Source organism: Gopherus flavomarginatus, chromosome 14, assembly GCF_025201925.1.
Source record: "Gopherus flavomarginatus isolate rGopFla2 chromosome 14, rGopFla2.mat.asm, whole genome shotgun sequence".
NCBI classification, from domain to species: domain Eukaryota; kingdom Metazoa; phylum Chordata; order Testudines; family Testudinidae; genus Gopherus; species Gopherus flavomarginatus.
In genome coordinates, this window is record NC_066630.1 from 40,303,300 (window position 1) to 40,330,932 (window position 27,633).

Here is a 27,633-nt window from a genome sequence, read left to right on the forward strand (position 1 = left end):
AACTGAAACGTCTCTACAGCCCTCTCCTCCCTCCTGAGAGCTACCAGCGCCCCCTGGTTCAGAAGCATGACAGTTTCATTAACCTTACCTCAATGTGTTTGTGGAGATAGCAACAATGCCTTCTGGACACTGCTCGGAAGCAAAGCCAGATGCAAACTCTAGAGTCTCATAGGACAGGGGGGTTAGATGAAAGCGGGACTGATAAGAATAACTCAGCCATGAGCGACTGGACATGGCCAGCACCTGGGGAGGAAGAGAGACAGTAAATTCACCAATCTGGACTTGAGGGGCAAGTTAACTGCCGGCAGCATTAAACAGCATGCACATTCCAGCACATACACTCTTAGTCACTGGAAAATCTAATCAATCACTGTGGGCATAATTTCACTCTGCCCAGAGACTGACTTCAAAACCACTCCCCCTCTAAGGAGCAACTTCCAAGGGAGCAAACTCATGGTTCAGACGTCACTGATTACAAGAATGGTATCATGGCAACCGGGTCCCAAACTGAGTTTTGGAAAATTCAGTTTTCTCTACAAAAGCCAGTATCAACAGAAATGCTTTCATGGCTTTTCTTTTTAAACGACTTTGTTTTTCAAAGGAAGAAGGTTTCTTTAAACAAACATTCCCTGTCATGCTGCAGCCTGAACATTACAGTATTGTGCTAGTGCATGAAAAGTGACACTGATTAGAAACATAAACGGAGCTAAGCGGCATGCAGAAAGCAAACAAATGGCTTCCATTTTACAAATGAGGGGACTGTGTACAGTAAGATGAGACTTACCCAATGTACCACAACCTAGAGCAGAAACCAGACCCCCCTCACCCAGTCCCCTACACTGGCCACCCAGCACTTCTCAACCCATGAGGTGTGATCCAAAAACCGGTGAACCCGGGGTGGCTGCTTTCCCCATTGCCACAACAGAAGAGCTGCAAATAAGATTTTAAAGGACTGGATCCTCAACTCCAAATCCAGCAAATATTTTACTTCAGCCAGAGATGACTAGGCAGCTGACTAGCCCCTGGCTAAACACCTCCAGCCCTCTTAACATAGATAGGAGGAGACCATAATCTGCTTTGAGCCAAAGCAAAATAAATGCCACTACACATCAGGCAGCCAGAGACTGCTTGGATGCTCATGCAGAGCTTTCAGCCTTCCTATCCACTAAGAGACACTGAAAGTGCCTAACAGAATCTGCTTAGAGCTTCTACAAACACAGCAGAGGAGTGGCCTGCAAGTCAGCACAGTCACAGCACAGAGGGCAGTAGATGGAAGAGGAGTCAGACGAGCACTGCAGTGCATCATATCTTAAGAATCAAGGCAAGACTGATGTGAACCAGGGTGGTTATGTCAACAAGCACAAGCTATGTCCCAAGCAACTGCAGAATGAAGCCACCCGGCTCTTCCTCCTTTACAGGAAGCTGGTCCTGTTGTGCAGCAGAGGTTTGTTCTCCACCCTTCCCACCAATGAGGGAAGCTGGCCCACTTGCACAGTGACAAATATTGACACTACACCTTGACATCTTGCTTTACTTACCGCCTCTTGGCCTTGCATTCGGACCCTGAAGAGTTTCACGGGGCGTGAGCCAAGGTACCTGGTTCTGGTATCAGAAAGATCTCCAGTGACTGGATCCAGGACAGTTCGCAGCAGCACACCATTCTTTTATTTAGGCGAGAGAGAAAACTCACTTGGCTCATGATCACAGACACAGAATACTGGCTGAGGCAGTTATAGTTAATGAGAGAAGATGCAGTTTTTAAACTAATTAGTCTTTTTTTCTCTCTTTCTTTTTTAAGAACTGAGGCACAAAGCGACTTTCCCTAAGTCATAGAATCACAGAATATCAGGGTTGGAAGGGATCTCAGGAGGTATCTAGTCCAACCCCCTGCTCAAAGCAGGACAAATCCCCAGATAGTTTTTTTATGCTGGTTCCCTAAGTGGCCCCCTCAAGGACTGAACTCACAACCCTGGGTTTAGCAGGCCAATGCTCAAACCACTGAGCTATCCCTCCCCACAGCTATCCCTCACAAGGGAAGTCTATGGTAGAATTAGTCACTGACCCCAGATTCCAAGTGCAGTGCCTTACAGTTCCTCTCACCCAAACCCTCCCCCCTAAAGATCAAAGAGTTTACAGTCTGGCAACAAACAAGATCCTCAAGAAAAGATCCTGGGCTAGATGATTTGGAAGAGCCCCGTTATTTTTACCCCACGTAGGACTTACCAAAACAAAATTTCTATCACAGGATCACCTAACACTGCTCGTGCAAAAGACTGGACACCGGGAACAAATCGTGTCAAACTAATCTGATAACATTCTTTGATAGGATAACGAGCCTTGTGGATAAGGGAGAAGCGGTGGATGTGATATATCTAGACTTCAGTAAGGCATTTGATACAGTCTCGCATGATATTCTTATAGATAAGCTAGGAAAGTACAATTTAGATGGGGCTACTATAAGGTGGGTGCATAACTGGCTGGATAACCGTACTCAGAGAGTAGTTGTTAATGGCTCCCAATCCTGCTGGAAAGGTATAACAAGTGGGGTTCCGCAGGGTTCTGTTTTGGGACCGGTTCTGTTCAATATCTTCATCAACGATTTAGATGCTGGCATAGAAAGTACACTTATTAAGTTTGCGGACGATACCAAACTGGGAGGGATTGCAACTGCTTTGGAGGACAGGGTCAAAATTCAAAATGATCTGGACAAATTGGAGAAATGGTCTGAGGTAAACAGGATGAAGTTCAATAAAGATAAATGCAAAGTGCTCCACTTAGGAAGGAACAATCCGTTTCACACATACAGAATGGGAAGAGACTGTCTAGGAAGGAGTATGGCAGAAAGAGATCTAGGGGTCGTAGTGGACCACAAGCTTAATATGAGTCAACAGTGTGATACTGTTGCAAAAAAAGCAAACATGATTCTGGGATGCATTAACAGGTGTGTTGTAAACAAGACACGAGAAGTCATTCTTCCGCTTTACTCTGCGCTGGTTAGGCCTCAACTGGAGTATTGTGTCCAGTTCTGGGCACCGCATTTCAAGAAAGATGTGGAGAAATTGGAGAGGGTCCAGAGAAGAGCAACAAGAATGATTAAAGGTCTTGAGAACATGACCTATAAGGAAGGCTGAAGGAATTGGGTTTGTTTAGTTTGGAAAAGAGAAGACTGAGAGGGCACATGATAGCAGTTTTCAGGTATCTAAAAGGGTGTCATCAGGAGGAGGGAGAAAACTTGTTCACCTTAGCCTCCAATGATAGAACAAGAAGCAATGGGCTTAAACTGCAGCAAGGGAGATTTAGGTTGGACATTAGGAAAAAGTTCCTAACTGTCAGGGTAGTTAAACACTGGAATAGATTGCCTAGGGAAGTTGTGGAATCTCCATTTCTGGAGATATTTAAGAGTAGGTTAGATAAATGTCTATCAGGGATGGTCTAGACAGTATTTGGTCCTGCCATGATGGCAGGGGACTGGACTCGATGACCTCTCGAGGTCCCTTCCAGTCCTAGAGTCTATGAGTCTATGAGATTACTGGAGCAGACCCTGGGGTCACATGCATGCTGCACCCAGGCTCTGCCCTCAAGGAGCTCTCTGCACAGCTGCCCAAAAACAGTTCATGGAGAGAATAGTTTCTTATAATCATCCTCTTTTCAAAAGGGAGCCAAAACACAAACATTCATGATTAGCGCTGAGCAACGTCTCAAAGGATTTGCTTTCTTTTCATCAGTGAGGATATTCACCTAAAATCTAACTACATATGGGAACCTGCTTAACAGCTGGAGCAAATGGGGAATTCCAGACAGGCCCATATACAAAGGGGAATTCACTGCATAACTCAGAAGACCGCTATATCCTGACAGGGATGTCCACATAGAAAGTCTTACGCTGCTGCAGTGGACAATATAATAAGCATTTAATAAAGTCTTTCAGGTTGAATGTCTCTCCGAAGGGCTTGCAGGAACCAGGCAAGTACGCCTCACCTGTAATCCAATGTTCAAGTACAGGAAGCCAATGGAGCCCCTCTCGCCCAGCTCGTCCTGTTTTTCTGCCCCACCCATCTCCACGATACACAGTGATTCTGGCTGTGCAGGGAGGGCCTGCATACTCAAGGGTTGTAAGCAATCCTGTAAAGAGACAGAAAGGGACACTAATATGCAATTACCAAAAGAGATCCAGCTTTCCATCTAAGGAGCCTAAAGGTCACCCTTCAAAGTTTGTAAAGAACAGTGTTCAATTCACATCGGAAACCCTACGAGAATTATTTACGGCTTCCCAGTGCACAAGAATTTTGGATCCATCTGCCTCACCTCCTGGCTTTCCCCAAATGATGAGCAGCCTGGCACAATGGCTAGTGGTCCTGAACTTAACTGCTGGGCACTCTTGCGAGAGGCTGGTGGCCTAATGTAAGCAGTCAGAAGTGTCAGAAAAAGTTAGCAGCCAGTTCAGGCACAAAACTTTTGGGTCTAATATTTAATAGGGCTGTCAAGCGACTAAAAAAATTTATCACGATTAATAGTGCTGTTAAACAATAATAGAATATCATTTATTTACATATTTTTGGATGTTTTCTACATTTTCAAATATATAGATTTAAATTACCACATAGAATACAAAGTGTACAGTGCTCACTTCATATTTAGTTTTGATTACAAATATTTGCACTGTAAAAAAAACAAAAGAACCAATATTTTTCAATTATCTCATACAGGTACTGTAGTGAAATCTCTGTCATGAAAGTTGAACTTACAAATGTAGAATTATATACAAAAATAACTGCACTCAAAAACAAAGCAATGTAGAACTTCAGCACCTACAAGTTCACTCATTCCTATTTCCTGTTCAGCCAATCGCTCAGACAAACAAGTTTCTTTACATTTACGGGAGATACTGCTGCCCCCTTCTTGTTTACAATGTTACCTGAAAGTGAGAACAGACGTTCACATGGCACTGTTATAGCTTGGTCGCAAGATATTTACATGCCAGATGCACTAAATATTCGTACATCCCTTCATCGGTCAACTACCATTCTAAGGGACATGCTTCCATGCTGATGATGGGTTCTGTTCGACAACGATCCAAAGCAGCGTGGACCAATGCACGTTTATTTTCATCATCTGAGTCAGATGCCACCTGCAGAAGGTTGATTTTTTTTTTTTTTTTTTTTTGGTGGTGGTGGTTCCCATTCTGTAGTTTTCGCATTAGAGTGTTGCTCTTTTAAGATATCTGAAAGCAAGCTCCACATCTCGTGCCTCTCAGATTTTGGAAGGCACTTCAGATTCTTCAGAGTTGTGTGTTGTAGCTATCATGAGAATCTCACATTGATACCTTCTTTGTATTTTGTCAAATCTGCAGTAAAAGTGTTCTTGAAAAGAACATGTGCTGGGCCATCATCTGAGACTTTCATTAAATTAAATATATGGCAGAATGTAGGTAACACAGAGCTGGAGATACACAATTCTCCCCTAAGGAGTTCATTCACAAATTTCATTCATGAGTGATTTTTTTAACAAGTGTCATCAGCATGGAAGTATGTCCTCTGGAATAATGGTTGAAGCATGAAGGGGCATATGAATGTTTAGCATATATGGCACGTAAATACCTTGCAATGCCTGCTACAAAAGTGCCATGTGAACGCCTGTTCTCATGTTCAGGTGACACTGTAAATAAGAAGTAGGCAGCATTATCTACTGCAAATGTAAACAAACTTGTTTGTCTTAGTGACTGGCTGAACAAGAAGTAGGACTGAGTGGACTTGTAGGCTCTAAAGTTTTACATTGTTTTGTATTTGAGTGCAGTTATGTAACAAAAAAAATTCTGCATTGGTAAGTTGCACTTTCATGATAAAGATATCACACTACAGTACTTGTATGAGGTGAACTGAAAAATACTATTTCTTTTGTTTTCCACTTTTACGGTGCAAATAATTGTAATAAAAAATAATATAAAATACACTTCATATTCTGTGTTGTAATTGAAATCAATATATTTGAAAATATAGAAAAACACCCAAAAACATTTAAACAATTTCAGTTGTTATTCTGTTTAGCAGTGCAATTAAAACGGCAGTTAATCGCTATTTATCTTTTTGAGTTAATCTCAGGAGTTAACTGCAATTGACAGCTCTAATATTTACCATGAAGAGAGTGATGCACACCAAGCTTATTTTTTTTATCCATTAAAAAATGCTTTCTTTGCCTCAGGTAAATGGATGAGTAGAAGTTTGCAAGGGGACCATCAGCAACCATGCTTGAGAAACCAAAGTCTGTGCCTACTGGAAACTGAGACAGTTCATGATAGAGGCAGGGTGTAGCCTGCTATGCCTTTAGACCAGTGGTGGTCAACCTGAGCCTGAAAAGGAGCCAGAATTTACCAATGTACACAGCCAAAGGGCCACAGTAATACATCAGCAGCCCCCCATCAGCTCCCCCCCACTCTCAGCGCCTCCCCCCCACTGGCAGCCCTGCCAATCAGCGCCTCCCCCCACAACCTCCCGATCAGCTGTTTTGTGGCATGCAGGACGCTTGGGGGGTAGGGCATGGTAGGCTCAGAGGAGGTGCGAAGGGGTGGAGTGGGGGAAGGGCCTGTGGCAATGCCAGGGGTTGAGCACTGAGCACTCCCCGGTACACTGGAAAGTTGGCACCTATAGCTCCAGCCCTGGAGTCGGTGCCTATACAAGGAGCTGCATGTTAACTTCTGAGGAGCCGCATGTGGCTCCGGAGCCACAGGTTGGCCACCTCTGCTTTAGACCCTACTGATTGTGGACATCAAGGGGTGGCTGTGATGGGGGAGTCTGCCAAGGGTTCAAAATCCAAGACTGCACTCAGTCCAGATTCATCAGAGGGACAAAACGCACTGAATTTTGCTCATTCCCCAACACTGGCTAAAAATTCTGGTTTGGATTGGACCGGACCATCAAACTCTCCTGGAATTCTGGAACTCACACGAAGAGCATTCACAGGCTGCACTATGTTTAGCTGAAGAAACAGACTGTTATAAGGGTGCAGTAGCAAAGAACGACAAACTTTAATTTTACAGACTTCTACGTCTGCAGCGTGCAGGTGCCGTACCACTGATGGGCAACTTTCCCAAAGAACCCCAAAAGCAGAAGCAAACTCCCCAAACATCCAACCCTGAGCTCCATTCTGTAGCTGCTCTCACTAGATTCAACAGCAGCTCTTTGAGTGGAGTGGCTTGAGAATCAGGCCCAAAGTAAGGAGTCTTCCCTAAAAGCATGCCACAAGTTTTGCCCTCATAGCTAGGGTGGTCAACAGCAGTGCAGCTGAGAGGTGTACTTCCCAGCAAGGGCAAACAGACGTGTTAGCATTCATGTAATAAGGACATGGCAGCACAGGAAGCAAACAAAGCTGGATGTTCTTCTGAAACATCTGCTCTAGGAACTATTTTGGGAAAGGTATCTGGCCTGTGTACTACACAAGGCCAGATTAGATGATCACAATGGTCCTTTCTGGTCTTAAGACTCTATAAAAGCTCTAACGCGAAAGTGTCTGAAGACTTCAGACCAGTTGCAAAGAGCAAAGAGCAAGCACAAAGGAAAAAGCAGAATCTCAGGATGTGCTCACCGAAGGGTCAAGGGAAATAATTCTGACAGTGTTGTCCACCAACCCAACGGCAAGGAAGCGGGAACGCTGCTCCCCAGGAGGAACGTTGGCCAAGCTCATGCACACCACATCGGCTGACATCTCCTTCCTCTCCGTGTATTCATTCAGCTGTCCTGACTGAGAAGAAAGGCACAAAGGGATTATCAACTAGGGGATGGGCAAACTGGATCAGACACAACTACCCACCTCAACCTTCAACCATTGCTCAAGTCAAGGCTCTGGATTTCAAATTTAGTTAACATAACATTGGAAGCACCAGAACATACGACAGAACTAAGAGAAAGCACATAATTTCCAGCCTGAGCTCCGGACTTGGGAGGTTGGGTTGCTCCATCCAAAACAAGCCTTTGAAGATTTGTCCAATTGTATTATCTCATCCAATGACATTCTACGGGCTTTATAGGGCCCTGCCCAGGCCCCAGTCTAAAAAGCCACTTCTCTACTGAATCCTACTCTGAGGACGTCAGAGGTTCCATCCTCAGTGAGGCTGTAACCCAGCTTCTGGTCCCTATGTCAAAGCTCTCTGCAGTTTTAAATCCACGTACTGGGTCCATCTCAAAGTAGACTAATTCTCCTCCAGTCAGTGCTATCACCACTTGTCTCTGGTTCACAGCACACTTTACGATGGTTTTCTTTCCTGGTGTCTTCCATTCATTAACCCTTTTGTCTGCTCGGATGTGCCGGATGCCATCTGGATAAACCTAAAGCAGAAAAATAAAACAGAAATAAAATACAACTTATCCACCCATTATGGGACCCAGATACCTTGTTTTTCTGACACAGGAGCTCCAGTGGCTTCTGACAGTGACCAGTACCAGAGACCATTCTAGGCCATTCTTGACCGATTGACTATATAATACGCAGACTTGTACAACAAAACAACCCACAAGGTGGAGCCTACTCTCCAGTGGGCTCATGGCAGGGACCCTCCGAAAACCTCTGTGGGCACAGGACTGGGAGCCTGTCACTCCTGAGTTTTAACCAGCTCAGGAGGAAATGGGGACAACAGATTCCGGTAGGTCCAACCTTACTGGCGAGCAAGGAGAGAAGCCTGGATAACAGGGTCATGTTCCCAGAAGCCCTCACTGGCCAAGCTTGTGGAACTTCTGGCAGAGCCTTTTCAGCATGGATCTCAGGAGCAGCAAAGAAGCCATGGCCCTGCACCAAGTAGAGAATGGCAGATACAGGTGGACAGGATGTCTGAGGGTAACCTTACCTGTACCAAAGCATCATCCCCCAGCAAGGAACAGGACAAAGTGGGGGTGGTACCCAGAAATCCAGAGTCAGTCACTTCCTCTACAGTCTCTCCGATAGACAGCACCAGCGTGGCATTTACGAAGGACACGATAATATAGGCATCAAATTCATCTGGTCAGGAAGACAGAGAGGGAAAAGGGCTGCTGATTAGATACAAGGTCTCTAAACAAAAGTGAGGAGACTGTCAAATGACTAATAGTTATTCCTCAAAAATATTCCAACAGTAGTTCCTTCATCCACTAGCAGCAGTGGGCAGAAGTTCCTTTCAGGAAATACCACAGAAGAGAATTAGCCAGCACGGTACCTCAGACCCTCTAAGGTTCAAGATCTAGCCAGTGATTCAGGTGATGGCTCAGAACACAAAGTCAACTTGTGATATGCTGGATTCTAGAAGACAGTACCAACTACAGCTGCCCTTTAACTGAGAAGAGAGGCAGAAATTTTGAAGTCTATGCTCGCTCCACTCAACTCAGGACATTTAAGGGCCCAATGCAACTCCCACTGAACTCACTGGAAAGACTCAGCTTCAGTGGCCCCATCCTAGAGACCTTTACGCACCCAAGCAATTCTGTTGACTTCACTAGGATGAATAAGGGTTTCTAATGAACTTGGGTGGATGGAGTTATTTAGTATTAATGCAAACGGAAGTTAAAATATAGACAATGTCAGAAGAGTATTGTCTTGGAGGCCCTACCCCTAGCTCCAGCCTTGTCCAGGAGTTGCTAGACAACCTTACATTTATGTAGCCACCTTTACGAGCTCAATGGGTGAATGAGTGGTGGCTGTTAGGGGCTCTTGATAAACACCTGCCTCTACTCTCACTAGAGCATGACAGGAATGTTGCATTTAGCCTTCACTGCCAGCCTTTCCCACTGGGTGTAGTTGCAGGCACAGTGCTTTGGAGGCAGGGGAGCTACACCATTCCCAGCCTCTGCTAGTAGGACTCAGAAGAAAAAGCACGGGAGTGCAGGCAGGAGGTTTGGATGGAAAGAAGAGAAAGCTCCATCTGCTCCAGTCCCAGCCTCTCCCAGCACTTATCATGGTAGGAAACTAACAGGAAGTTTTTAAACAAATGTATTAAAAAAAACAGAAAATCTTCCTAAAATGAAATACAGCTGGATACATATAAAACTCATCAATCCCACCGGGGAAATGGAGCCAGGAGCTTTGATGTATAAGCCAGACTGTCCCAGATAAACAACTCAACTTCTCTGGAGTGCTGACACTGCTGGCAGTAAGTGCCATTTCTTACATATGAAAAATCTGTTCTGCTCAGCACACTGCGAAGTGTTTACAGACCTATTTATCACAGCATGACACAAGAACACTTTGAGGGCCAAGAGAGTTTTCTCTCTGTCCTGATCTTTATCCATTGATCAGTATTTCCCATGATTAGCATGTGAACGGGAGATGGATAAGTAGCAGATCAATTCTTAAACATGCAATAAAATACAGGACGCTCTGCCATTCTTAGATTTAATTCAAGATGCCAGCAAATGCTGGGCAGTGGCTTCCAGGGGCCAGTCCTGAACACGCTGTCAATCTACAGCTAGGCCACATGTTATTTTTGAAAGTCCAACTGGGTTAGTTGAAATGGTTCAGCAAGTGGTCACTCTTCTCCTCCATCTGTTTGGACAGAAAGGTGTTGCCAAACCTGTTGTATTGTACTTGGGAGAGAAAAGTCTCTTACATACAGTTTAAAATATGCACATTTCACTGACTAATACCCAGCACAGAGACCACGGTTTTGTGATCAGCATACTGAAGATCTTAACAGAACAAAAGCCATCCCATCTTGGGATGCAAGATAAGTAACATCAATTACTAGTCTATGAGGTGACTACGGCTCTGATCCTGCAATGTGACTCATGGAGGTGGACCCCTGCAGAGCTCCACTGCCTTCAGGGAGATTCCGTGTGTGTAAGTCCCCACTGGGATAGATCATATTGCAGGGTCAGACCCTGAGGATGGAATTCTTTGACAGTGAATAGCAATTAAAAGATTAAAATCCTGTTCAGGTATGCAATGGTCTAGTAATAGCACTGTTACTGTGTTTGTCTTGTGAGCTTTAAAAGTAGATGTTACTGGTTTTACAGAACCCTCGTTAGTATACACTGGTTATTTCCACTAGAGTGGACACCGTCACCTGAAAGCCTTATTCATTCTCAAATCACTGGAAACCTAGACCAACTTCCTTCAAAGGAAGTTCCAGCAGCCAGCCAAAATTCAGACTGCTGAATAGTTACTGATCTATACAAACACTTTTAAAGGATAAATTGAAACGTGCATTTGCAAGAGCAAATTTTGAAAATCCCTGTCACTTTTTTAGCCATCTCCCAGCAGCTGTGTGATTAGGAGCAAGAAAGAAAGAAAGAAAGCTCTGCTCCCATTTGAAAGCAACAGCTGAAAGGGAGTCCCGTTCGAAATCAAATTCCTGTTTGATCATTATTACTTAATTACAGATTTTTCTGGGTACTGACTTACTCTATAATTTGATGAAGTAACTAGAATCTCACATTATACTGGAGTGTTCAATGAATTCATGTTCTATTACAGCCAAAATGTTTTTGCCTGAACTTTTGTATGGCTGTTTATTCTCCCTCCATTGGAAACTTTGAAATAAAGGGCATGATTTAGCAGCATGAAATAAATGAATAAAATGCATTCATCAGGATTCCAGCTGACACAATTTTGCTTTAGAATGTACAGTAGTTAAATGGAACTAGGTGTCTGAGGCACACTGAAAAATACAGCATTAGAACAGAGGGCTGGTTTTTTCCACATAAGAAAAATATCTATTTAACATAGAAAATGTCAGAAAATCCTACTGTCTGGAGTTTTAACTGGAGATGTATTATTCTGCATGCAAACATAAAATGCCAGAGATGCTTTCTACTGCTATAATTATGTCAGTTACCTCCTTTCAACAAAGAGGACTAGTAAACAAGAGAAAAATATTTTGATATTTCAGAAGAGTCACAGCTGGATTCCATCTCCAGTTTCCACACAGCATATTTTCCATTGCTTCATGAATCTGTTGTGACGACTTATAAAAAATGGCAGACTTTAGGCACAGTACTTTATACTACGATCTTATATGTTATTAATAAAACATTCTATTTGAGTTTGTCTATTAAAATTCCTTCCTACAAAACCCATCTGTGCCTTTAATCTAACCTCTATACACTGCCACAAAGCTCGGTTTACACTGTATAAATGCTAGAACGAAGTGGGAGGATCAATGAGCGTGTGAATGGATGAGCACAACACAGCACAGCAGTATGCCGATTTTTAGGAGGTGCAGATGGAACAGTAATGAAAAGGAAGCCCCGGAGAACATGCTATTTCATGGAAACTCTGGGATCAAGTCCCAAGATACCACATTTCCCTGGGAAGCCCCACTCACAGGTTAGAGCTCAGGGGTATTTCTGTGGTAGGAACTAAAGGCTACCTTGTTCTCTGAATCCCTGGAGCTTCATATTGATTAAGTTAAAAAGGAGTGTCCAGTTTGCCTCAGGTCTATCTTGCCATTCAAATACATAGATACACTCCCTTATTTACATGGCAACTCCTGTGTCAAAGCAGTCTCTAAAAATACGCACTCAACGTGCTCATCTTTCACTGGCCTCCTCTTGGGGTTTTGCATGGTCAGTCTGGAGGCAAATCCAAGGGGAAAGCCCAGCTACTGCAATGATAGGAATGCTTAACTAGCAATATCCTGGTTTAGATTTAGTGAAAGCTGACAACGGATTTTCGAGTTACAGTCACTATTGTTCCCAAAGGATCATGGGAGGGGATGGGGATTCAAAGAGCTGCTTTCTGATCCCCAGCCATACAATGAAGGTTTGGGGCAGACAATACAAATATAAAAATTTCCAACTGCACAAATACTTCTGGAATTCATTTACTGTGAAACTCAGCATAAAAGTAGCCTCAAGACTGCATTTCTCTCTGGGTAACCTGCGAGACAGCACAGTAGCCCCTAGCAGTAGGTACACACCTGTGGTGATCAGCACCTCCACCACCAGCCACCTGTGGAAGAGAAAAAGAGGCTTGGTATTGGTAGTGTGTATCACCACGTACCAGCCAGGGTTAGTATTTGCCTTGAAGGCTGCAAACCAGTATGTGCTTGCAGAAACCTCCCAGCATGTGCATGTTGTGGCAGAGAGATTCAATTTGGTACCTGGTCAGAGCCAGATAACAGGCATTACAGACAAACTGAAAGCCCTCAGACAGCGACACTTCTGTACAGTTTCAAGAGAAGATGCACATTTTAAAGGGTGCTGCGTTCTCTTTGGTTAAATCCAATAAAACTAGCTGAAAAGACAAATTGCTACAATTTGGGGATCAGTTTTATAGACTGTTGAACGAACAATTGTGCTCAAATGTGGCTGCCCTCATTTTTAAAAGAGAAATGTTGCTCATGGAGCCCACAGAGTCCAGCCTTGTTTGCACTGATCAAGAGGAATGATTGTAAGCTGGGACCTGCAGTATCTCTGGGCTACAGTTCTGGAGTAAGAGAGGGTGGTGGTATTCTAGTCCATTGTATGTAAACGTAGCCACAACCCACAGTCTCCTGACAGGTAGCTAATATGATCCTCTGGATGCCCCAGACATGGAAGACGCACTAAAGAGGAGTCAATGTGGTAGGATGAGGCTACAGATATCCATTACTCTGTGGAGTGTTCGTGCACTCTAGAGACGCCTCATTTGCTAGAGCATCCAGTAGCCAGGATTTGTGGTAGCCAAACTGGAATCTTTCTTGGCTTCCAATTTCTGAGGATGAGCAAGACCGGTATCAACAGCACTCTGGAGACCTGAAATGCTCTGTCCTTGATCCTATTATTACTGGGGAGCTTGCAGGCATTTCCTGCTTAGTTCTTTTCATGTTGCTCAACTTAAGCTGTACTCCAAAGTCGGGGAAATAAACTGGAACCAATTCCAACAGGAAGTGAATTCCGTAGCAAGGGCTGAAAATCCTAAAGAACGCTGAGCCCAATGCAAGAGACATGCCACTCACTAAGGCTGCTTACATGAGAGGCTGTGTCACAGCAGCAGAGTGAAGCCTCCATTCCAGCATGCTGGCTCTGCTAGGCACTGCAACACAGAACTCATGTAAGCAGCGCTAATGAAATCCTCTACAAATAACCTAGAAGGGAGTCTGTCAGCACTTGCAATAGCTTCACTTCAGGTCTTCAAGGGAGTAGTGCTAGCAACCTAGGTATTTCTGAAGAGCTCTAATCTCACCCCAAAGAGGGGGTTGTATTCCTCTGTTTTAATAAAATGAGTCCATTGTTTCAGCTGAATGAAAAACTATGCTTTGTGCTGCTGTTTTTATATAGCCCTCCCTTGGCACTGGTCACCCTGCACACACTGTTGGGTATCTGGCTGGGAAATGCTGCCTGCCCCAGAGCATTATCCACCTTTTGCAGATTAGCGGGTGCAGAAGTATTACAAATCAAAGCCTTAGGCAGATGTATTCTTATCTGCCTTTTTCTGGATATGCCTCCTACTGGCCTACAGAGACAAACCTACTGCAGTTACCACTGAGTGTGTGTAAAACACAACTGTGCACCACACCCCCCTCTCCACCATGAGGCAGGTGTGCTGCCATTGATGCTAATTAAAGACAGAACCCCTGGAACTCAGATTGGCCTCATTTGCACCTGGCACTGAGTCCAGCTCCTTTCTACTGGGAATGTATACCAGGAGCAGCACGCGGGAGATGATACTGCCTACCACACATATTGGATGCTTCCTTTCCAATGAAATGGGAAGAGTAACAATTCTGGGGAAGCCAAAGGTGGTTTCTAGACACGGAGCATGTCTGGGTCTTTGCACACACCTTGCACTGTGCAGACAGGGCAGCTGGATCAGAACAGCTAGCTGTCATGGAGAGCACACTGCAGCATTACTTATCACCCTTTCCGTGCCCTTAGACAATACAGATTGTTTTAGTCTGTGCTTGAGGGAAGGATGATGTACCTTCAATGTGTCTCCTCACAGTCCAAACAGCATTGGGGTTACCAGGCAGCTCTGAGACGGCCATTTCAGACACCTAATAGGAAACAAGAGCAGGATTCCTTTGAAAACAGGTTCACATTAACAGATGTTTACCCCAGTCAAACACTGAAGCATTACAGTGACTAGTGGTTAATAGTTTGCACAGCTACACAGGGCAGCTGGGGCAGTTCTCAGTTCCCAGTCTCACTCCCTGGACTAGAAGTGTTGTTGAGGCAAAGTATTCAGCACACCAGACACAGACAGAAAAGTGTCTCATTCGGTGATACCTCAGGCTGAGCAGCTTTGTCCATCCATCCTCAGCAAAAAGGACAGTGGTTGTGACCTGGGTTCCACCAGATGGGGAGTTAGGGATCAGAGACGGACCCAGAGAATCTCTGGGGAAGAATATCAATTCCACACATTGTTTGCATGCTAGGGTAGCCGTGTTGGTCCCAAGATACGGGAGACACAAGGTGCGTGAGATAATTGGACCAACTTCTGTTGGTGAGAGACACATTCAAGCTACACAGAGCTCTTCAACTCTGAGAAGGTGCTCAGAATGCCACAGTTACATACAACGTGGGGGTTAACCCATGTTGCGCCTTACAACATTCTGTAACCCACTAACTCTCCTTTGTCCTATGACTGCAGAGATGTTAATTGCCTACTTCATTTTAAATAGTTGCCTGCAAAAAGCATTAACCCTTTATGCTTAAGGGTTCGTCCCACTTTGTATATTGCTGTGACACTCTGAGCACCTCTCTCAGACCTAAAGAACTCTGCAAAGCTCAAAAGCTTCTCTCTCTCACCAGCACAAGCTGGTCCCCCACCAAGCTTGTCTCTCTTAATTCTATTTCTTCACATGCCTAAAATGATCACAGTCAGGGATTACAGGTTTGTCAACGGAAAACCTATGGTTATCACTCCTGTACACTCCAGCACCATAACCCTTATGACTGGACAACAGGGACTGATTGTATAGTCTGAAGAAGAAATTACATTTACATAGGGATTTTGGCAGAGAAGGGCAAAAGAACAAAACCCTTCAAGAGTTGCACCAAGGACAGATTGTTTAATTACAGCACCATCGTGAGCATCCTGCCATAAGTTCAAGAAGGGCAACCCCACATTCCTGTTGTGGATTTCTGAAGCTCCCTCTGGGGCTCTTACCTCAAGTCCGTGCCTTAGGACCCTCAGAGATGACCGAGGCCCCCGTCCACAGGCCACATATAACTGGGGTGTGTCTTCATTGGCCAGATCCGCTATCTGCACAGAGGAACAGTGGGTCACACAACATGCACAAGGAGACAAACTAAAACCCCCAAACGTTTGCCCTACAATCTGCTTTCTGAACAAAGTTTCAGCAGTTTAATGTAACTGACGCTGCCACCGAACATCCTGTCTTCTGCTCCAGAGAACCACAAAATTTAGGAAAAGTCTGCTGCAGAATACACAAGGCCTTGTCTAACAGTCATGCTAGAGGGCGAGCGCTGGGCTGGTGCATTGCACCCCACTTCCAAACACCAGGTATTTATGTACTGCCGATGAATGGTAATAACCCTTTCAACAAACATCCGTATCCTGAGGTTTAGCTTTACACCTTGTCATTCTTTTCCCAGGGTTCATGATTTAGCGAACCCACCTTTCTGTCAGTGCTTGCAGTACTGTCACACTGCGGCAAAACCAAGGCAAATAACCAGAGCAAGACTGAAATGAGATCATTACCTGTGCTTTTCTTTCTCCATTTTAAACAGATTCCCTGAAAAGAGTTTCCATTTCCATAAGGCACCTCAAAGACCAATTGACTTAGCAGCACAATGGATGATACACTGATCTGCTTCTGTGGTTACACAACAGTAATGGCCCTGCATCTCCAGAGGGCAGGCTGGGGGGAAAGGGGGAGGACCATGTGTTCACAGATGATGACATACCTGACAAAACAAGATAGGAGACAGACTGTCCAGCTCATCCACCAACACCAGGTTCTTGAGTGGTCGTGGCTGGAAAAAGAAAGTGTCTCCTTCCTCCAGGGGCATGGCAGAGGAGAACTCCGGCTCCTCATCGTCATCTCCCAGATGGGCTATCTGGTACAGGTAACTTCAGATACAAAGCAAGAAAAACAGCATAGTCAGAGCAGACAGCTACAGTTCAGCCACGCATTCAGTGTGGGTGAAGGGTGAATAAGAACTAGTACTGTTTACACAGAACACTTGGCTATTTCAACTCTCACCCGAAGGGATTGTTTTCTTGGGGAGAGGAAGGAGGGGCAAAGAGTTACGGGCTATTTTCAAAGCTCTTGCCCAGTTCTGACTTCCTTCTTTATCATTGCTTTTGGCAGAAGACTCTGGACAGCTCAGTGCTCACCCCACTCCTGGCTCCTAGATTTTCCTGTCTCATGGCAGGAAGAGCTAAACAACGAAATCTTTGAAGACCAAGACCGCTGGCTAACAGTCTCCGAGTCTGCATGTTTTCGGGAGGAACACGTGCTATTTTTTAGGTGTTCAAAAATCACCTGCTACCCTGTCTTATAAGCTAGAATATTAAAATACGTGAGTTTTACACACATACAAGCAAAACTGATCCATAAAGAAAGACTGAATTGTTTCTTGTGTTCTTTTTGCTCTGTTCATCAGAACTAATGGCCAGACTTCTGTTAGTTGGCTAGAGCTCCACCTGCTGGTTGGCTCTACAGGAGCTGACCATAAACTTGCAAGACATGTTTGGAAACTCAGGTACTAAACTGCATGCACGCGAACACCAAATTTGCATATACAACTCTGGTAACTGTGTGCAAACACACAGTATTTTGTGTGTGCAACTTAGGATCACTTGTAAAACTCTGGACCAAGAGAGATTACAACAAACGAAATTTTGAAACAAAACCTTTAATTGGCCACACAGAGAAACAAAACCTAAATACTCAAGATGTCAGAGAACATGCCCCTACATGTTATAACATCTGTAAAGGCTGATCAGATCATGAAACAAAATTGCTTCACAGCACTTCTACTACGCAAGAATAACTAGTGTAGTTATTGAAAAAGAAAATCATCCAGTCATGGTAAAATATCGCATTTGCTTCTGAGAGTGGGCCACAAAGATACTAGAGACTATTTCCAATTTCACATGGTTTGGTCCTTTGATAGGCGTACATGGGTCTAACAAATAGGCTTGCTGGGTGTCTGGTTTTGGGTGGAAAGCCCAGATGAAAAGGGACCCTGGCGGCTCCGGTAAGCACCACTGACCGGGCCATTAAAAGTCCGGTTGGTGGCACTGGCAGGCTCCAACCTGGCTCAGTGCGGCTGCCAGAAGTGGTGACTCGTCCCTCTGGCTCTGAGTCAGAGGGACGGCCAGGGGGCTCTCCGTGCTGGCCCTGCCCTGAGTGCTGGTTCTGCAGCTCCCACTGGATGGGAACCAAGGTCAACGGGAGCTGCAAGGGCAGTGCGTGCACTGCGCAAGCCGCCTGGCCTCCTTCATGCCTAGGAGCCGAGGGAGATGTTGCTGCTTCCAGGGGGCCCCCCAGGGTAAGCACCGCCTGGAGCCCATTGCCCGCACCCCCTCCTGCATCCCAGCCCCCTGCCCCACCCCAGATCCTGCACCCCAACCCTCCGCCCCCTCCTGCACCAAACCTCCCTCCCGGAGCCCACACGCCACACCCCTCTGAACCCCAACTCCCTGCCCCAGCCCAAAGCCTCCTCCCACACCCTTAACCCATCATTACTAGCCCCACCTTGGAACCCACACCCCCAGCCCAGAGCCCACACTCCCTCCCACACCTTAACCCCCTGCCTCAGCCTGGAGCCCCCTCCCACATGCTGAACCCCTTGGCTCCACCCCCTCTGCTCAGAGCCCCCTCCTATATTCCAAACCCCTCATCCACGGGCCCACCTGAGACCACACCACAACCCTCTGCCCCAGCCCAGTGAAAATGAGCGAGTGAGTAAGGGTACGGGAGAGTGAGTGACAGAGGGAAGGGGGATGGAGTGAGCAGGGACTGGGCCTTGGAGAAGGAGCGGGAAAAGGGTGTTCAGTTTTGTGCGATTAGAAAGCTGACAAACCTAAACACAGATGAAAGAGAGTTAAGGTAAAAATTCATGACCATGAGCAATGACAAATATAGTTAATTGATGGACATGTGTCTGATGGGAGAATACATTAGCAGCAAAAGCTAAACTGATCAGATACCTGCTCAAACAAGCTTCCAATTACCTTCACTGTCTGCCCAGGCATCTGATCTTGGCAATACATGTGGAACAGCTTCTCATTTCCTACGCACCAACATTCATCCTTCAAAACCCCCCTCTTGGTCCAGGAATCCACGGTGCTGAGAGCTCTACGGACAGTCCCTGCTTGTGATCTCTTGGTGCCAACTGCCTGAGGGTATACAGGGGATGCATAGGGGGTACAGGACCCCCCTCCACCCCTGCGGTCTGGTATGTGCAAATTAATTCACCAAAGGGTGGCATGTATGGTGTCTACCAAAAGCCAATCACTCAGTAGTCATCATCATCATCACTGTGAAATGCCTGCACTCACTCTGTCTGGCGCTGTGTATTGTATGCCTCACAATGTAAATCTATTTGCATACTGAGCCTCCAGGCTAATCAAGATTGCAAAATCTCGAGAGAGAAAAATCTGCAGGAAAACAAGAACAGTGTGTGTATGGGGGAAGGGGGAGGGGAGGGTGGTCTCTCCTGTCTATGAGTGAAGGCAATGGATTTTAGGGGTCTAACTGGGGGTACTAAGCTATACCTTGGATCCTTCACCAAAGGGACAAGCTGCCAATGGGCATGTCTTATGAATGGAGGATCATAGCCAACCAGGGCTGTGAAGTGCTCTGACAAAGACACGGGGTGAGCTAAACTTTATTACACAGGAAAGTACCTTATTAACTAACTCTTGGTTCCAGAATGCACACTGATTTTATTTGATGTGTAACCAATTGTTTCCAATACTTCTACCCCCTTAACCTCTGTTCTTTCTTAAATAAATTTATCCTTCTTTTCGCTATAACAAAATCTGAGTGCTGTGAATTAAGCAGAGCAGTCTAAAGTGAAGTTGGGGTATACTGTTCCTTTGGGAATAGTGGATTTGGTAACTGCATGAGTGTCCAGTGGCTGGACACTCTAGGGAGAAGCGCAGAGGGCTCAGGGGTTGGAGTTTGCCTATTGCTAATCTGCCGAGAGACAGTGGAGTCTGTGTAGGCTGAGAGGAGAGTGATTATGTTGCCTGTGGAAGGTGGAGTGAGGGAGCTGACCCCTGGCAGGCACAGACAAGGCTCCCTGGTGCTAAAGGCAGGTGGTAGAGAGAGGCCTCTCAATCCTGGGTATCCCGGGCTAGCACCACACTGCCCCAAATATCTGACAATCTAAGAGCACTTCCACAAAGTCTATCAATACTGAGGAGGTTCTCCAGGATACATGAATGGGCTTAAAAACTGTGGTCAATCCACTTGGACAAGTTAGACCATTAACTCGTTAAGGCATAGCCCATCTTTTTACACAGTCTACCAATGGCCACAGCAATCTGTCATACTAATGAGAGTAACAGTAAAATTCAGCAGGGCACATGAAGGAAATGAAATGATTTACTCACTGGTTTCCAAACTCAGATGCCACAAAGAGGAACCCTGTTTTCAGCACACACATGGCAGCAGCCCCAGGAACAGTATCAAAATACTTCAGACGGATCTCCGTCACCTGAAAGCACCGGAGAGGAAGGAGTAATGGTGAGTGAGCCAGCTCAGTTCAGACTCTCAGGAAATAGGCTTTGTCTGATCACACACAAGAGCGTAGCCCACTTTCCCGTTCAGAGATACAGGAAACTCATGCATTTGGGATCGTAGTTTATTACAAGACTGCCCTGGAGTTACCTTCAGAGGAAGGAAATGAGCAGAGACTAAGCACAGCCAAGAGCGCTCCCTTATCGATAGTTTGGGGCAGCTGCCTTCACTCCCCAAGTTCAGACTGGATGGCATTCTGAGTGTAAACGCAACCCAGGCTTTCTGCTTTACTCTTGAGACTATTTTGCATGAGAATCTGAGTTCAAGGCTTACAAGAGAGATCTGAAAATGCTCAGCAGTCCTACTGAGAAAGAGACAACCCCCACCTGGCATCCACATCATTCACTCAGAGGACTGGGGAGCGGTCTCTTAGAATGGCCACTTACAGTTTGGACGGACCTGAAGTTGCCATGATAGTTCCTATGAAAGGTCTGAGGCCAGTCTTGAACTGCTGAACCAACACAGTCTTCTATCATGACACTTTCTGGGAAGGGTTTGTCATGTTAAAGGCAATGGGGGTTAGTCGCATTTCAGATGGTTTTTTCCCAGAGACCACAAATGGGATCTCTGCAGCACAGATCTCCAAGGGAGCAGTGACTGGCAGCACAAAGCAATTCCCATTTTTTCCCTATTAGTTTCAGAAGGAGAGTGTGTTATCCAAGCTGAAAAAGCTGTGTGACATGGGATGGCCAAACTCTGCCCAACTGGTTGCACCTAGTTTGCATAAACTGAACAGATTGCAGGCGCCCACATATTCAATCCACAGGTGCAGCCAAGCATGGCAGCTCAGATCAAGAAGGATCACTGCACTCTGGAATCTGTTGTCCTAGGGAACTGTGGCGTAGAATCTCCTAGACCACATTTTGGAATAGGCAATTTGGAGCAGGGACCACAGGTAACATTTTTAAAAATGCCCATGTGACCTAGCAACCTAAGTCTTGCCACCTCCTGTCTGTGTGTTGTGCAAGTGGTGACTAGCAAGTTATGGCAGCTGTCATCTAATAGGGTAGATGCAGAGTCATTCGTCTCTATATACAGCTAAAGACTAACTTAAAAATCATTTGAATGAGGAGAAAGAATGCTTTAAACTAAGTATCATCACAGTGGGAAAATGCAGCATGATGGGAAAGCTTCTCAAGGACATATTTCAAGAAGTAAAAGTAGCTTCCCCCTCAAGCTACCTACCATATCTTCATCAGTCTCTAGGGTGATTTTGAAGATATCTCCCTGCTCCGTCTGGGCCAGGAAGAAGAACATGGATTTGGTCTTGTGTGTAGCAGAGCAGACAAAAATCATACCCCTCTCTGGGTCATCCAAGTCATTCTGTCACAGGGAAGATAAATCAGAGGTTTATAAATGTTGGAAGTGGAAAGCTCACCTTTCAGCAAAGCCACTCCCCTGAAATGCAGGATACCCTCCCCTGCGTCAATGGTCCTAGCAAAAGGGAAAGCTTGAGGAACTACAGCATGTGGAAAGGGTTTTGTGCACAGCATACCCCTTCCCAATGTTCTCCTGACTCATCCGTAATGCTCTCAGGAAAGCTGATTCTTCCTGACAGATGTTTCTTAGAAGAGCTAAAAGTGTGAGGTATTCTCCCTCCTACCCCTTTTTTCCCCCAGATGGACAATCTCACACATTGCAAAACCAATTGTGGTACACAAGGGTCACTAGCCATACAAAACTGACCTGTAGCATCTGCTCTGTGTCTGGCTTTGGTTGTATTTGCCCAGTGCGACCCAGTGTCAGCTAGCTACAGCCTACTTTGTTTAAAACAGTGGTTCAAACTTTTGTCCTGGTGACCCCTTTCACACAGCAAGCCTCTGAGTACAACCCCCCCAATAAATTAAAAATATTTTTGAATATATTTAACACCATTATAAATGATGGAGGCAAAGTGGGCTTTGGGGCGGAGGCTGACAGTTTGCGACCCCTCAGGTAATAACCTCGTGACCCCCTGAGGGGTCCCAACCCCCAGTTTGAGAACCCTTGGTTTAAAACAAACAAAAGGAAGTACTTCTTCACACAACGCACTGTTAAACTGTGGATTTTGTGGCCAGGGATACTGTGAAGGCCAAAAGAATAACTGGGTTCAAAAAAAGAATAAGTCCATGGAGGATAGGTCCATCAATGGCTATTAGCTGAGGTGGTGAGGGATGGAACCCCATTTTCTGGGTGTCCCAAAACCTCCAACTGCTAGAATCTGGGACTGGATAACAAGGGATGGATCACTTTATAATTGCCCTGTTCTGTTCATTCCCTCTGAAGCACCTGGCATCGGCCACTGTCAGAAGACAGGATACTGGGCTAGATGGACCATTGGTCTGACCCAGTATGGCTGTTTTTATGTACTCTTCTAAAAGGAAGCAGCATGAGGTGGAACAGAGCAGCTGTGGAATTCATCTTCATGTACTAGGGTGAATATTTCCAACCATGCCATATAAATCATGGTTCATACTACGAGTGCTGTCATCTCAGAGCCTGGTAAGAGAGAAAGGACTATCTCAAGGGTAAATCTCAGAGACAAGATGAACTCAACCAATCACATCAGATTACAGGAAAACTCCAACACCTTCCCTTACAGATGACATGACTGGCTGGTAAGGCAGGCTTTCCCTCCACACCCTAAATTGTGGCATCCCGACAGCCTTTCAATCACTATGCACCACCTTCCTCAAAAGCCTCCCTGCAAATAAGCTGATATTAAGTGTCCATGTGGAACGTTTAAAGAAAAGGCCTCTAAAGCAGGGCATAAGAGATGAAATTCTCACCCTTCTCCTGGGAATGGGACATCTGATATCAGGCTGGTCACCAAAGTTTTTGTAGGTGATATAGTTTTCAGAACAGATCAGCACCCCGCTGGGACCATCGGAGCCACCAGGAACTAAAGGATGAGATGGAAACTTCATTAAGAGAAGAGAAAAAGTCCTCTTGCTCAAAAGAAATCTGGATAATCTTCATTCCATATTATCAGATGTAGCTAAACCTGCTTCGGTTTATGGTGGAGAAGACACCGGGTTGCAAGCATAGGCTTCTGTATCTGCATAAGGCAGAGTTTGGGATGGAGAATGAAACTTTGGGGGTCATCAACAACTGCTTAATATTTCATTTTTACACTTCTCATCCAGTCCCATAAATGAACCCAAATCTTTGAGATGCTCAGGCACCATACTTGTAACGTGCCAGTCACCCCATGTATCTGACATGCATTTATCGGCTATTGCAAGTCACAAGAAGCAGGTTCCCACATGATCTCCCAGTATTTTCCTCTCAGAAACTTAAATTACCAGCAATGAAAACCACAAACTGAGTGTTCAGAGCCCCTGGAGCCCACTAGCCTACAGTATCTGCCAGGCACGTACAAGATACAGTGAACTGCAGAGTAGCCCAGTCAGCATTAAGCTTTTGGGACATCCTTTGGGTACCTGTACTATAAATCATGCTCTTCAAATGAATCTGGATACTAAAACTCCAAACTAACTTGTGCAATGAGTCGAGCAGGCCAAAGTCCCACCCCCAAAATCAAAGCTTAAGGTTAGCCCATAACTCCTCTTGAAATCAAGTTGTGATCACATGGAGCTACAACTCCGTTTGTATTTCCATTTGTTTTATTTTGTCAGCTGGCAAACTCATTCTCCAGGTTGTTTTTTTTAAATCACAACCTCTTCCAATGGAAGCCTTCAAATACTTCCATCTCAGAGCCCAATCAGAGTGAAATGCTATCTCCATGATACATCTCAGAGAAGAGACATGAAAAACTCATCACTTCAGGCTGCAAGAAAATCAAACTCTCCAAAATTCTATGTATCACATGAGAATTTTTAGTTTTCACCTGCTTTCCAGGCCCAACTAAGAGCAGGAAAGCAGCTCAGGTTATGACATCCCCCGCCCCCCTCAATGATTCTCTTTCAAATGTGCAATATGTTCCCCCTTTGCCTTTTTACTGGGAGAATGGGAAGTGACTTGGCAATGGGGAAGGTAGTACCTGTTATAAGGAAGTTGCCATGCTCCTCCAAAGGTTCGCTGTATTTCCTAACTACGTGGTTCAAACCCAGGTCTAACTCATAAAATGTCAGGGTCTGTTGGGTGTTAGCTGCTGCTTCTCCCGTTGGATCGTTGTCAGCTTCCTGGAAAAACAGCACACAAATATTTTGTCTACAGTAACATTATCTGTACATTTAAAGGAAAAGAAATCTCATGAAGTCTCTGAAATGGTGTTATACTCATTAACAACCACAACAGCAATTCAGAGACAACACAAGACTTGATCTTGAAAAGTGTTCAGCACTCACCACTGCCATTGAAATCAATGGAAGGTGCAGCACCTCAAAGGATCAAGACCACAGGCAGCAAATGGAAAGTAACTGGGTAGAATTATTGTCAGAGGCAGACACACAGGCAGCGCTGGTTAGTTGCAACATGTAACTGTAAAATATTGGATGGGTATAGACCAGCTGCCTTTGCAGCTAGATATGCTGAGTAACACCTTACATTGATTTTCAATGTTCCCCTAGCTGCCAGCTATGGTATCACCAGCCCCATGGTGGGATGGAAGAGATTCTAGGACACATTTTAAACCACAGGCAATTTTATTTTGCATAAAATCATTCATGCACATTCTCTCCCAAAATTCACCACCATTATTAATTTCCTGAACACCAGAAATATGCTCAGTGCTGTAACAACTTACAGAGAGATGACTCCCAATTCAATGAGTTTACAGACAATGTCTCTGTACCGGGGGCGGTAATTCTGGTGGATCACTAACTGAAAGCTTGACAGGGGAAGTGTATTTGGAGGAGGAATGCGAGTGAAGAGGATGGGGTACTGCTGCAGCAGAGGGAGGCAGTTCTAAACATGAACAGCAGCATTGGAATGAAGTGCAAAGGCCAGAGTGAGACAAATATACAGAAAGAGCACTGAGCAGGGAGGGCTGTAGTTCACAGTTTAGTAACAGAAGGACCAAGAAATTAAGAGGATTTCAGCTAAGATTGGAAATGAGATTGACAGTCAACGAGCAGAAACCCAGGGAGGTTGTCCCAGATAGCTAGCGTGGGAGAGAAGGCTTTGCATAAGTTGACACGCTAGGTGAAGGGACAGAGAGGAAGGAGACAGAGCTAGCTGAGCAGAGGGAGTAGTGTAAGAGACAAGAACCTCGTCCCTGGTTACCTCATAGTCCATTTCCAGACAAGCAAACATTGGGTTTTCAAACCCCACATCTACTCCCACCACATGGTAGACCAAGGTGTTGGCCTTGTGGGCTTCCAGTGGGGAAGAAATGGTGAGTCGGGCAGCTGCATCTCTGTTCAGGATGTATACCAGCTTCTGTTTCTCAATGGCACCTGCAGGGAACAACAGTGCATAAAATACCTAGATTGGGGATGCAAAGCTGAAGGCAACTGCCCCAGAATCAGCCTTTACACAAAAACTGCCAACTGACAGCCTTGCAGGAAAACAGAAACGTAACATCTTGTCCCATAATTTCTCCATCACTCTTAAGTTTATGTCAACTTCCTAACTTCAGTATTTAAAATCTTTAAAAATGAATCAGTGACTCAGGCACAGGTTAACCTTGCAGATCTTTTTAAGCTCCACTCACGCAAGCCACAACTCAAGGTATATTCAGTTCGCAGGCATAAAATCTGCAGCAGCATCTGCCGGAGGAGCCCAACTCCTTGGCAAAACATGCAGCCACAGTAGCTAACAGATGAGGAAAGAGTAGCAGCTATGCAACAAAAGGGAAACAGTCCCATGGAAACCCTCTAAAATTGCACTGTAATTGAGGTATGTTTCTTTGCTGATACACAGCGCACACAGTCATTTACTGAGCAAGTCCTGCTCTCAGCTGTCATCCTGAATAACAGATGAATTGCACAGTGCTACCTTCAGGTTAAAAGGACACAAGCAGCTTCCGTCCAAGCCAGTCATGCCATTATTTTCACTATAATAGAGTTGTTAAACTACCAGGTAATGGAATAATCTAAGAGTTTATACCTCTAGGGCCTGATCAGAAACGCAGAGTTGTCTCCATAGTCAATCTCAGAGAAGAGACATGAATTCATATCATCATTTCAGGCAGAGCACGCTGGCTGCCCCATGACTGGGCTGTCTGCATCCCAACGTCCCTTTTTCCAATCATCCTCCTCAAATGGGTTCTTTGCTTACCACTACCTGAGCAGGTTTCTTTCCAACACTGTTTTGCCATAATTTTTGGTACTCATTTGTGCAATCATGATAGTAGGTAGGAACAATTCCAAACACCTGGACGTTTCATTCCAAAGGCTGGAATTTAATGAAATGCCTACATGAAAAGCACTTGAGACTACAGCTGAGAAGTAGGCTGCCAAAATTGTCAACCTTGAAGTAAGGAAAAGGCAAAGCAACAATTCCAAGGAGAATCAGTTTTCCCCACTCACTTCTTTAAATGCTACAACTAAGGAGACAGTACAGATCCCCACTGACTTACTGATCATGACAGCACGGCCCTTTGGGTCCACAGCCAAGAACTGGCCAGGAACGATTCTGCGACAGCCACTCTTGCCAAAGGTTTCCTGGTGAATCTTCTCAAACATGTTCTTGGAAGGCTGGTACTCCAGGATAACAATGCGACCCGAATCACTACCCACCACAATATAGTCTTTAGTTCCACCTGTCAGTCTGAAGGCCATGAGGGAGCGAATGACTCCAAACACTTCCACTGTCAGCAAGGTGTGTACTTTCCCCGTGTTTGGATCAGGGCGGAGCAACTCCAGAATCTTCCCCCGGGAAACAACAATTTCCTGTTGTTTGGTTCCTAAGAAGCCAAAGCCATGAGAAACTTATCACCAACTATAAGTCAGGAGATGTAAAAACCAGGAAATTCAAAGTGCCTTCAAACAATAATCACCAAAGCAAGTCTCACAACCTTCAGGGTATTCAAGTATCCAGTTTACAGATCAGAAAACTGAGGCACAGAGAAGTTAAATGATTTAACTAAG

At 45.1% G+C, this 27,633-nt stretch overlaps 1 protein-coding gene and 2 non-coding genes across 6 annotated transcripts in view; all 3 read right to left on the reverse strand.

The window, feature by feature from the left end:
- SF3B3 (splicing factor 3b subunit 3) overlaps positions 1 to 27,633 on the reverse strand; it is a 48,822-nt gene that overhangs the window by 17,893 nt on the left and 3,296 nt on the right. For all 4 annotated transcript variants that reach the window (XM_050922329.1, XM_050922328.1, XM_050922333.1 and 1 more), the window contains exons 3-17: positions 27,123 to 27,449; positions 25,826 to 25,998; positions 24,642 to 24,783; positions 23,428 to 23,540; positions 21,845 to 21,982; positions 20,473 to 20,576; positions 16,809 to 16,974; positions 16,048 to 16,143; positions 14,860 to 14,932; positions 8,834 to 8,985; positions 8,163 to 8,318; positions 7,579 to 7,734; positions 3,979 to 4,122; positions 1,539 to 1,661; positions 89 to 243 (exon numbers count right to left, since the gene is read on the reverse strand). In XM_050922329.1, coding sequence (XP_050778286.1) covers positions 89 to 243; positions 1,539 to 1,661; positions 3,979 to 4,122; positions 7,579 to 7,734; positions 8,163 to 8,318; positions 8,834 to 8,985; positions 14,860 to 14,932; positions 16,048 to 16,143; positions 16,809 to 16,974; positions 20,473 to 20,576; positions 21,845 to 21,982; positions 23,428 to 23,540; positions 24,642 to 24,783; positions 25,826 to 25,998; positions 27,123 to 27,449 — 2,218 coding nt within the window. The remainder of the gene's footprint in view (positions 1 to 88; positions 244 to 1,538; positions 1,662 to 3,978; positions 4,123 to 7,578; positions 7,735 to 8,162; positions 8,319 to 8,833; positions 8,986 to 14,859; positions 14,933 to 16,047; positions 16,144 to 16,808; positions 16,975 to 20,472; positions 20,577 to 21,844; positions 21,983 to 23,427; positions 23,541 to 24,641; positions 24,784 to 25,825; positions 25,999 to 27,122; positions 27,450 to 27,633) is intronic.
- LOC127034520 (small nucleolar RNA SNORD111) lies at positions 24,355 to 24,431 on the reverse strand. The gene has a single exon (XR_007769419.1). It is a non-coding gene; the product is annotated as a small nucleolar RNA SNORD111 (small nucleolar RNA).
- LOC127034519 (small nucleolar RNA SNORD111) lies at positions 26,656 to 26,735 on the reverse strand. The gene has a single exon (XR_007769418.1). It is a non-coding gene; the product is annotated as a small nucleolar RNA SNORD111 (small nucleolar RNA).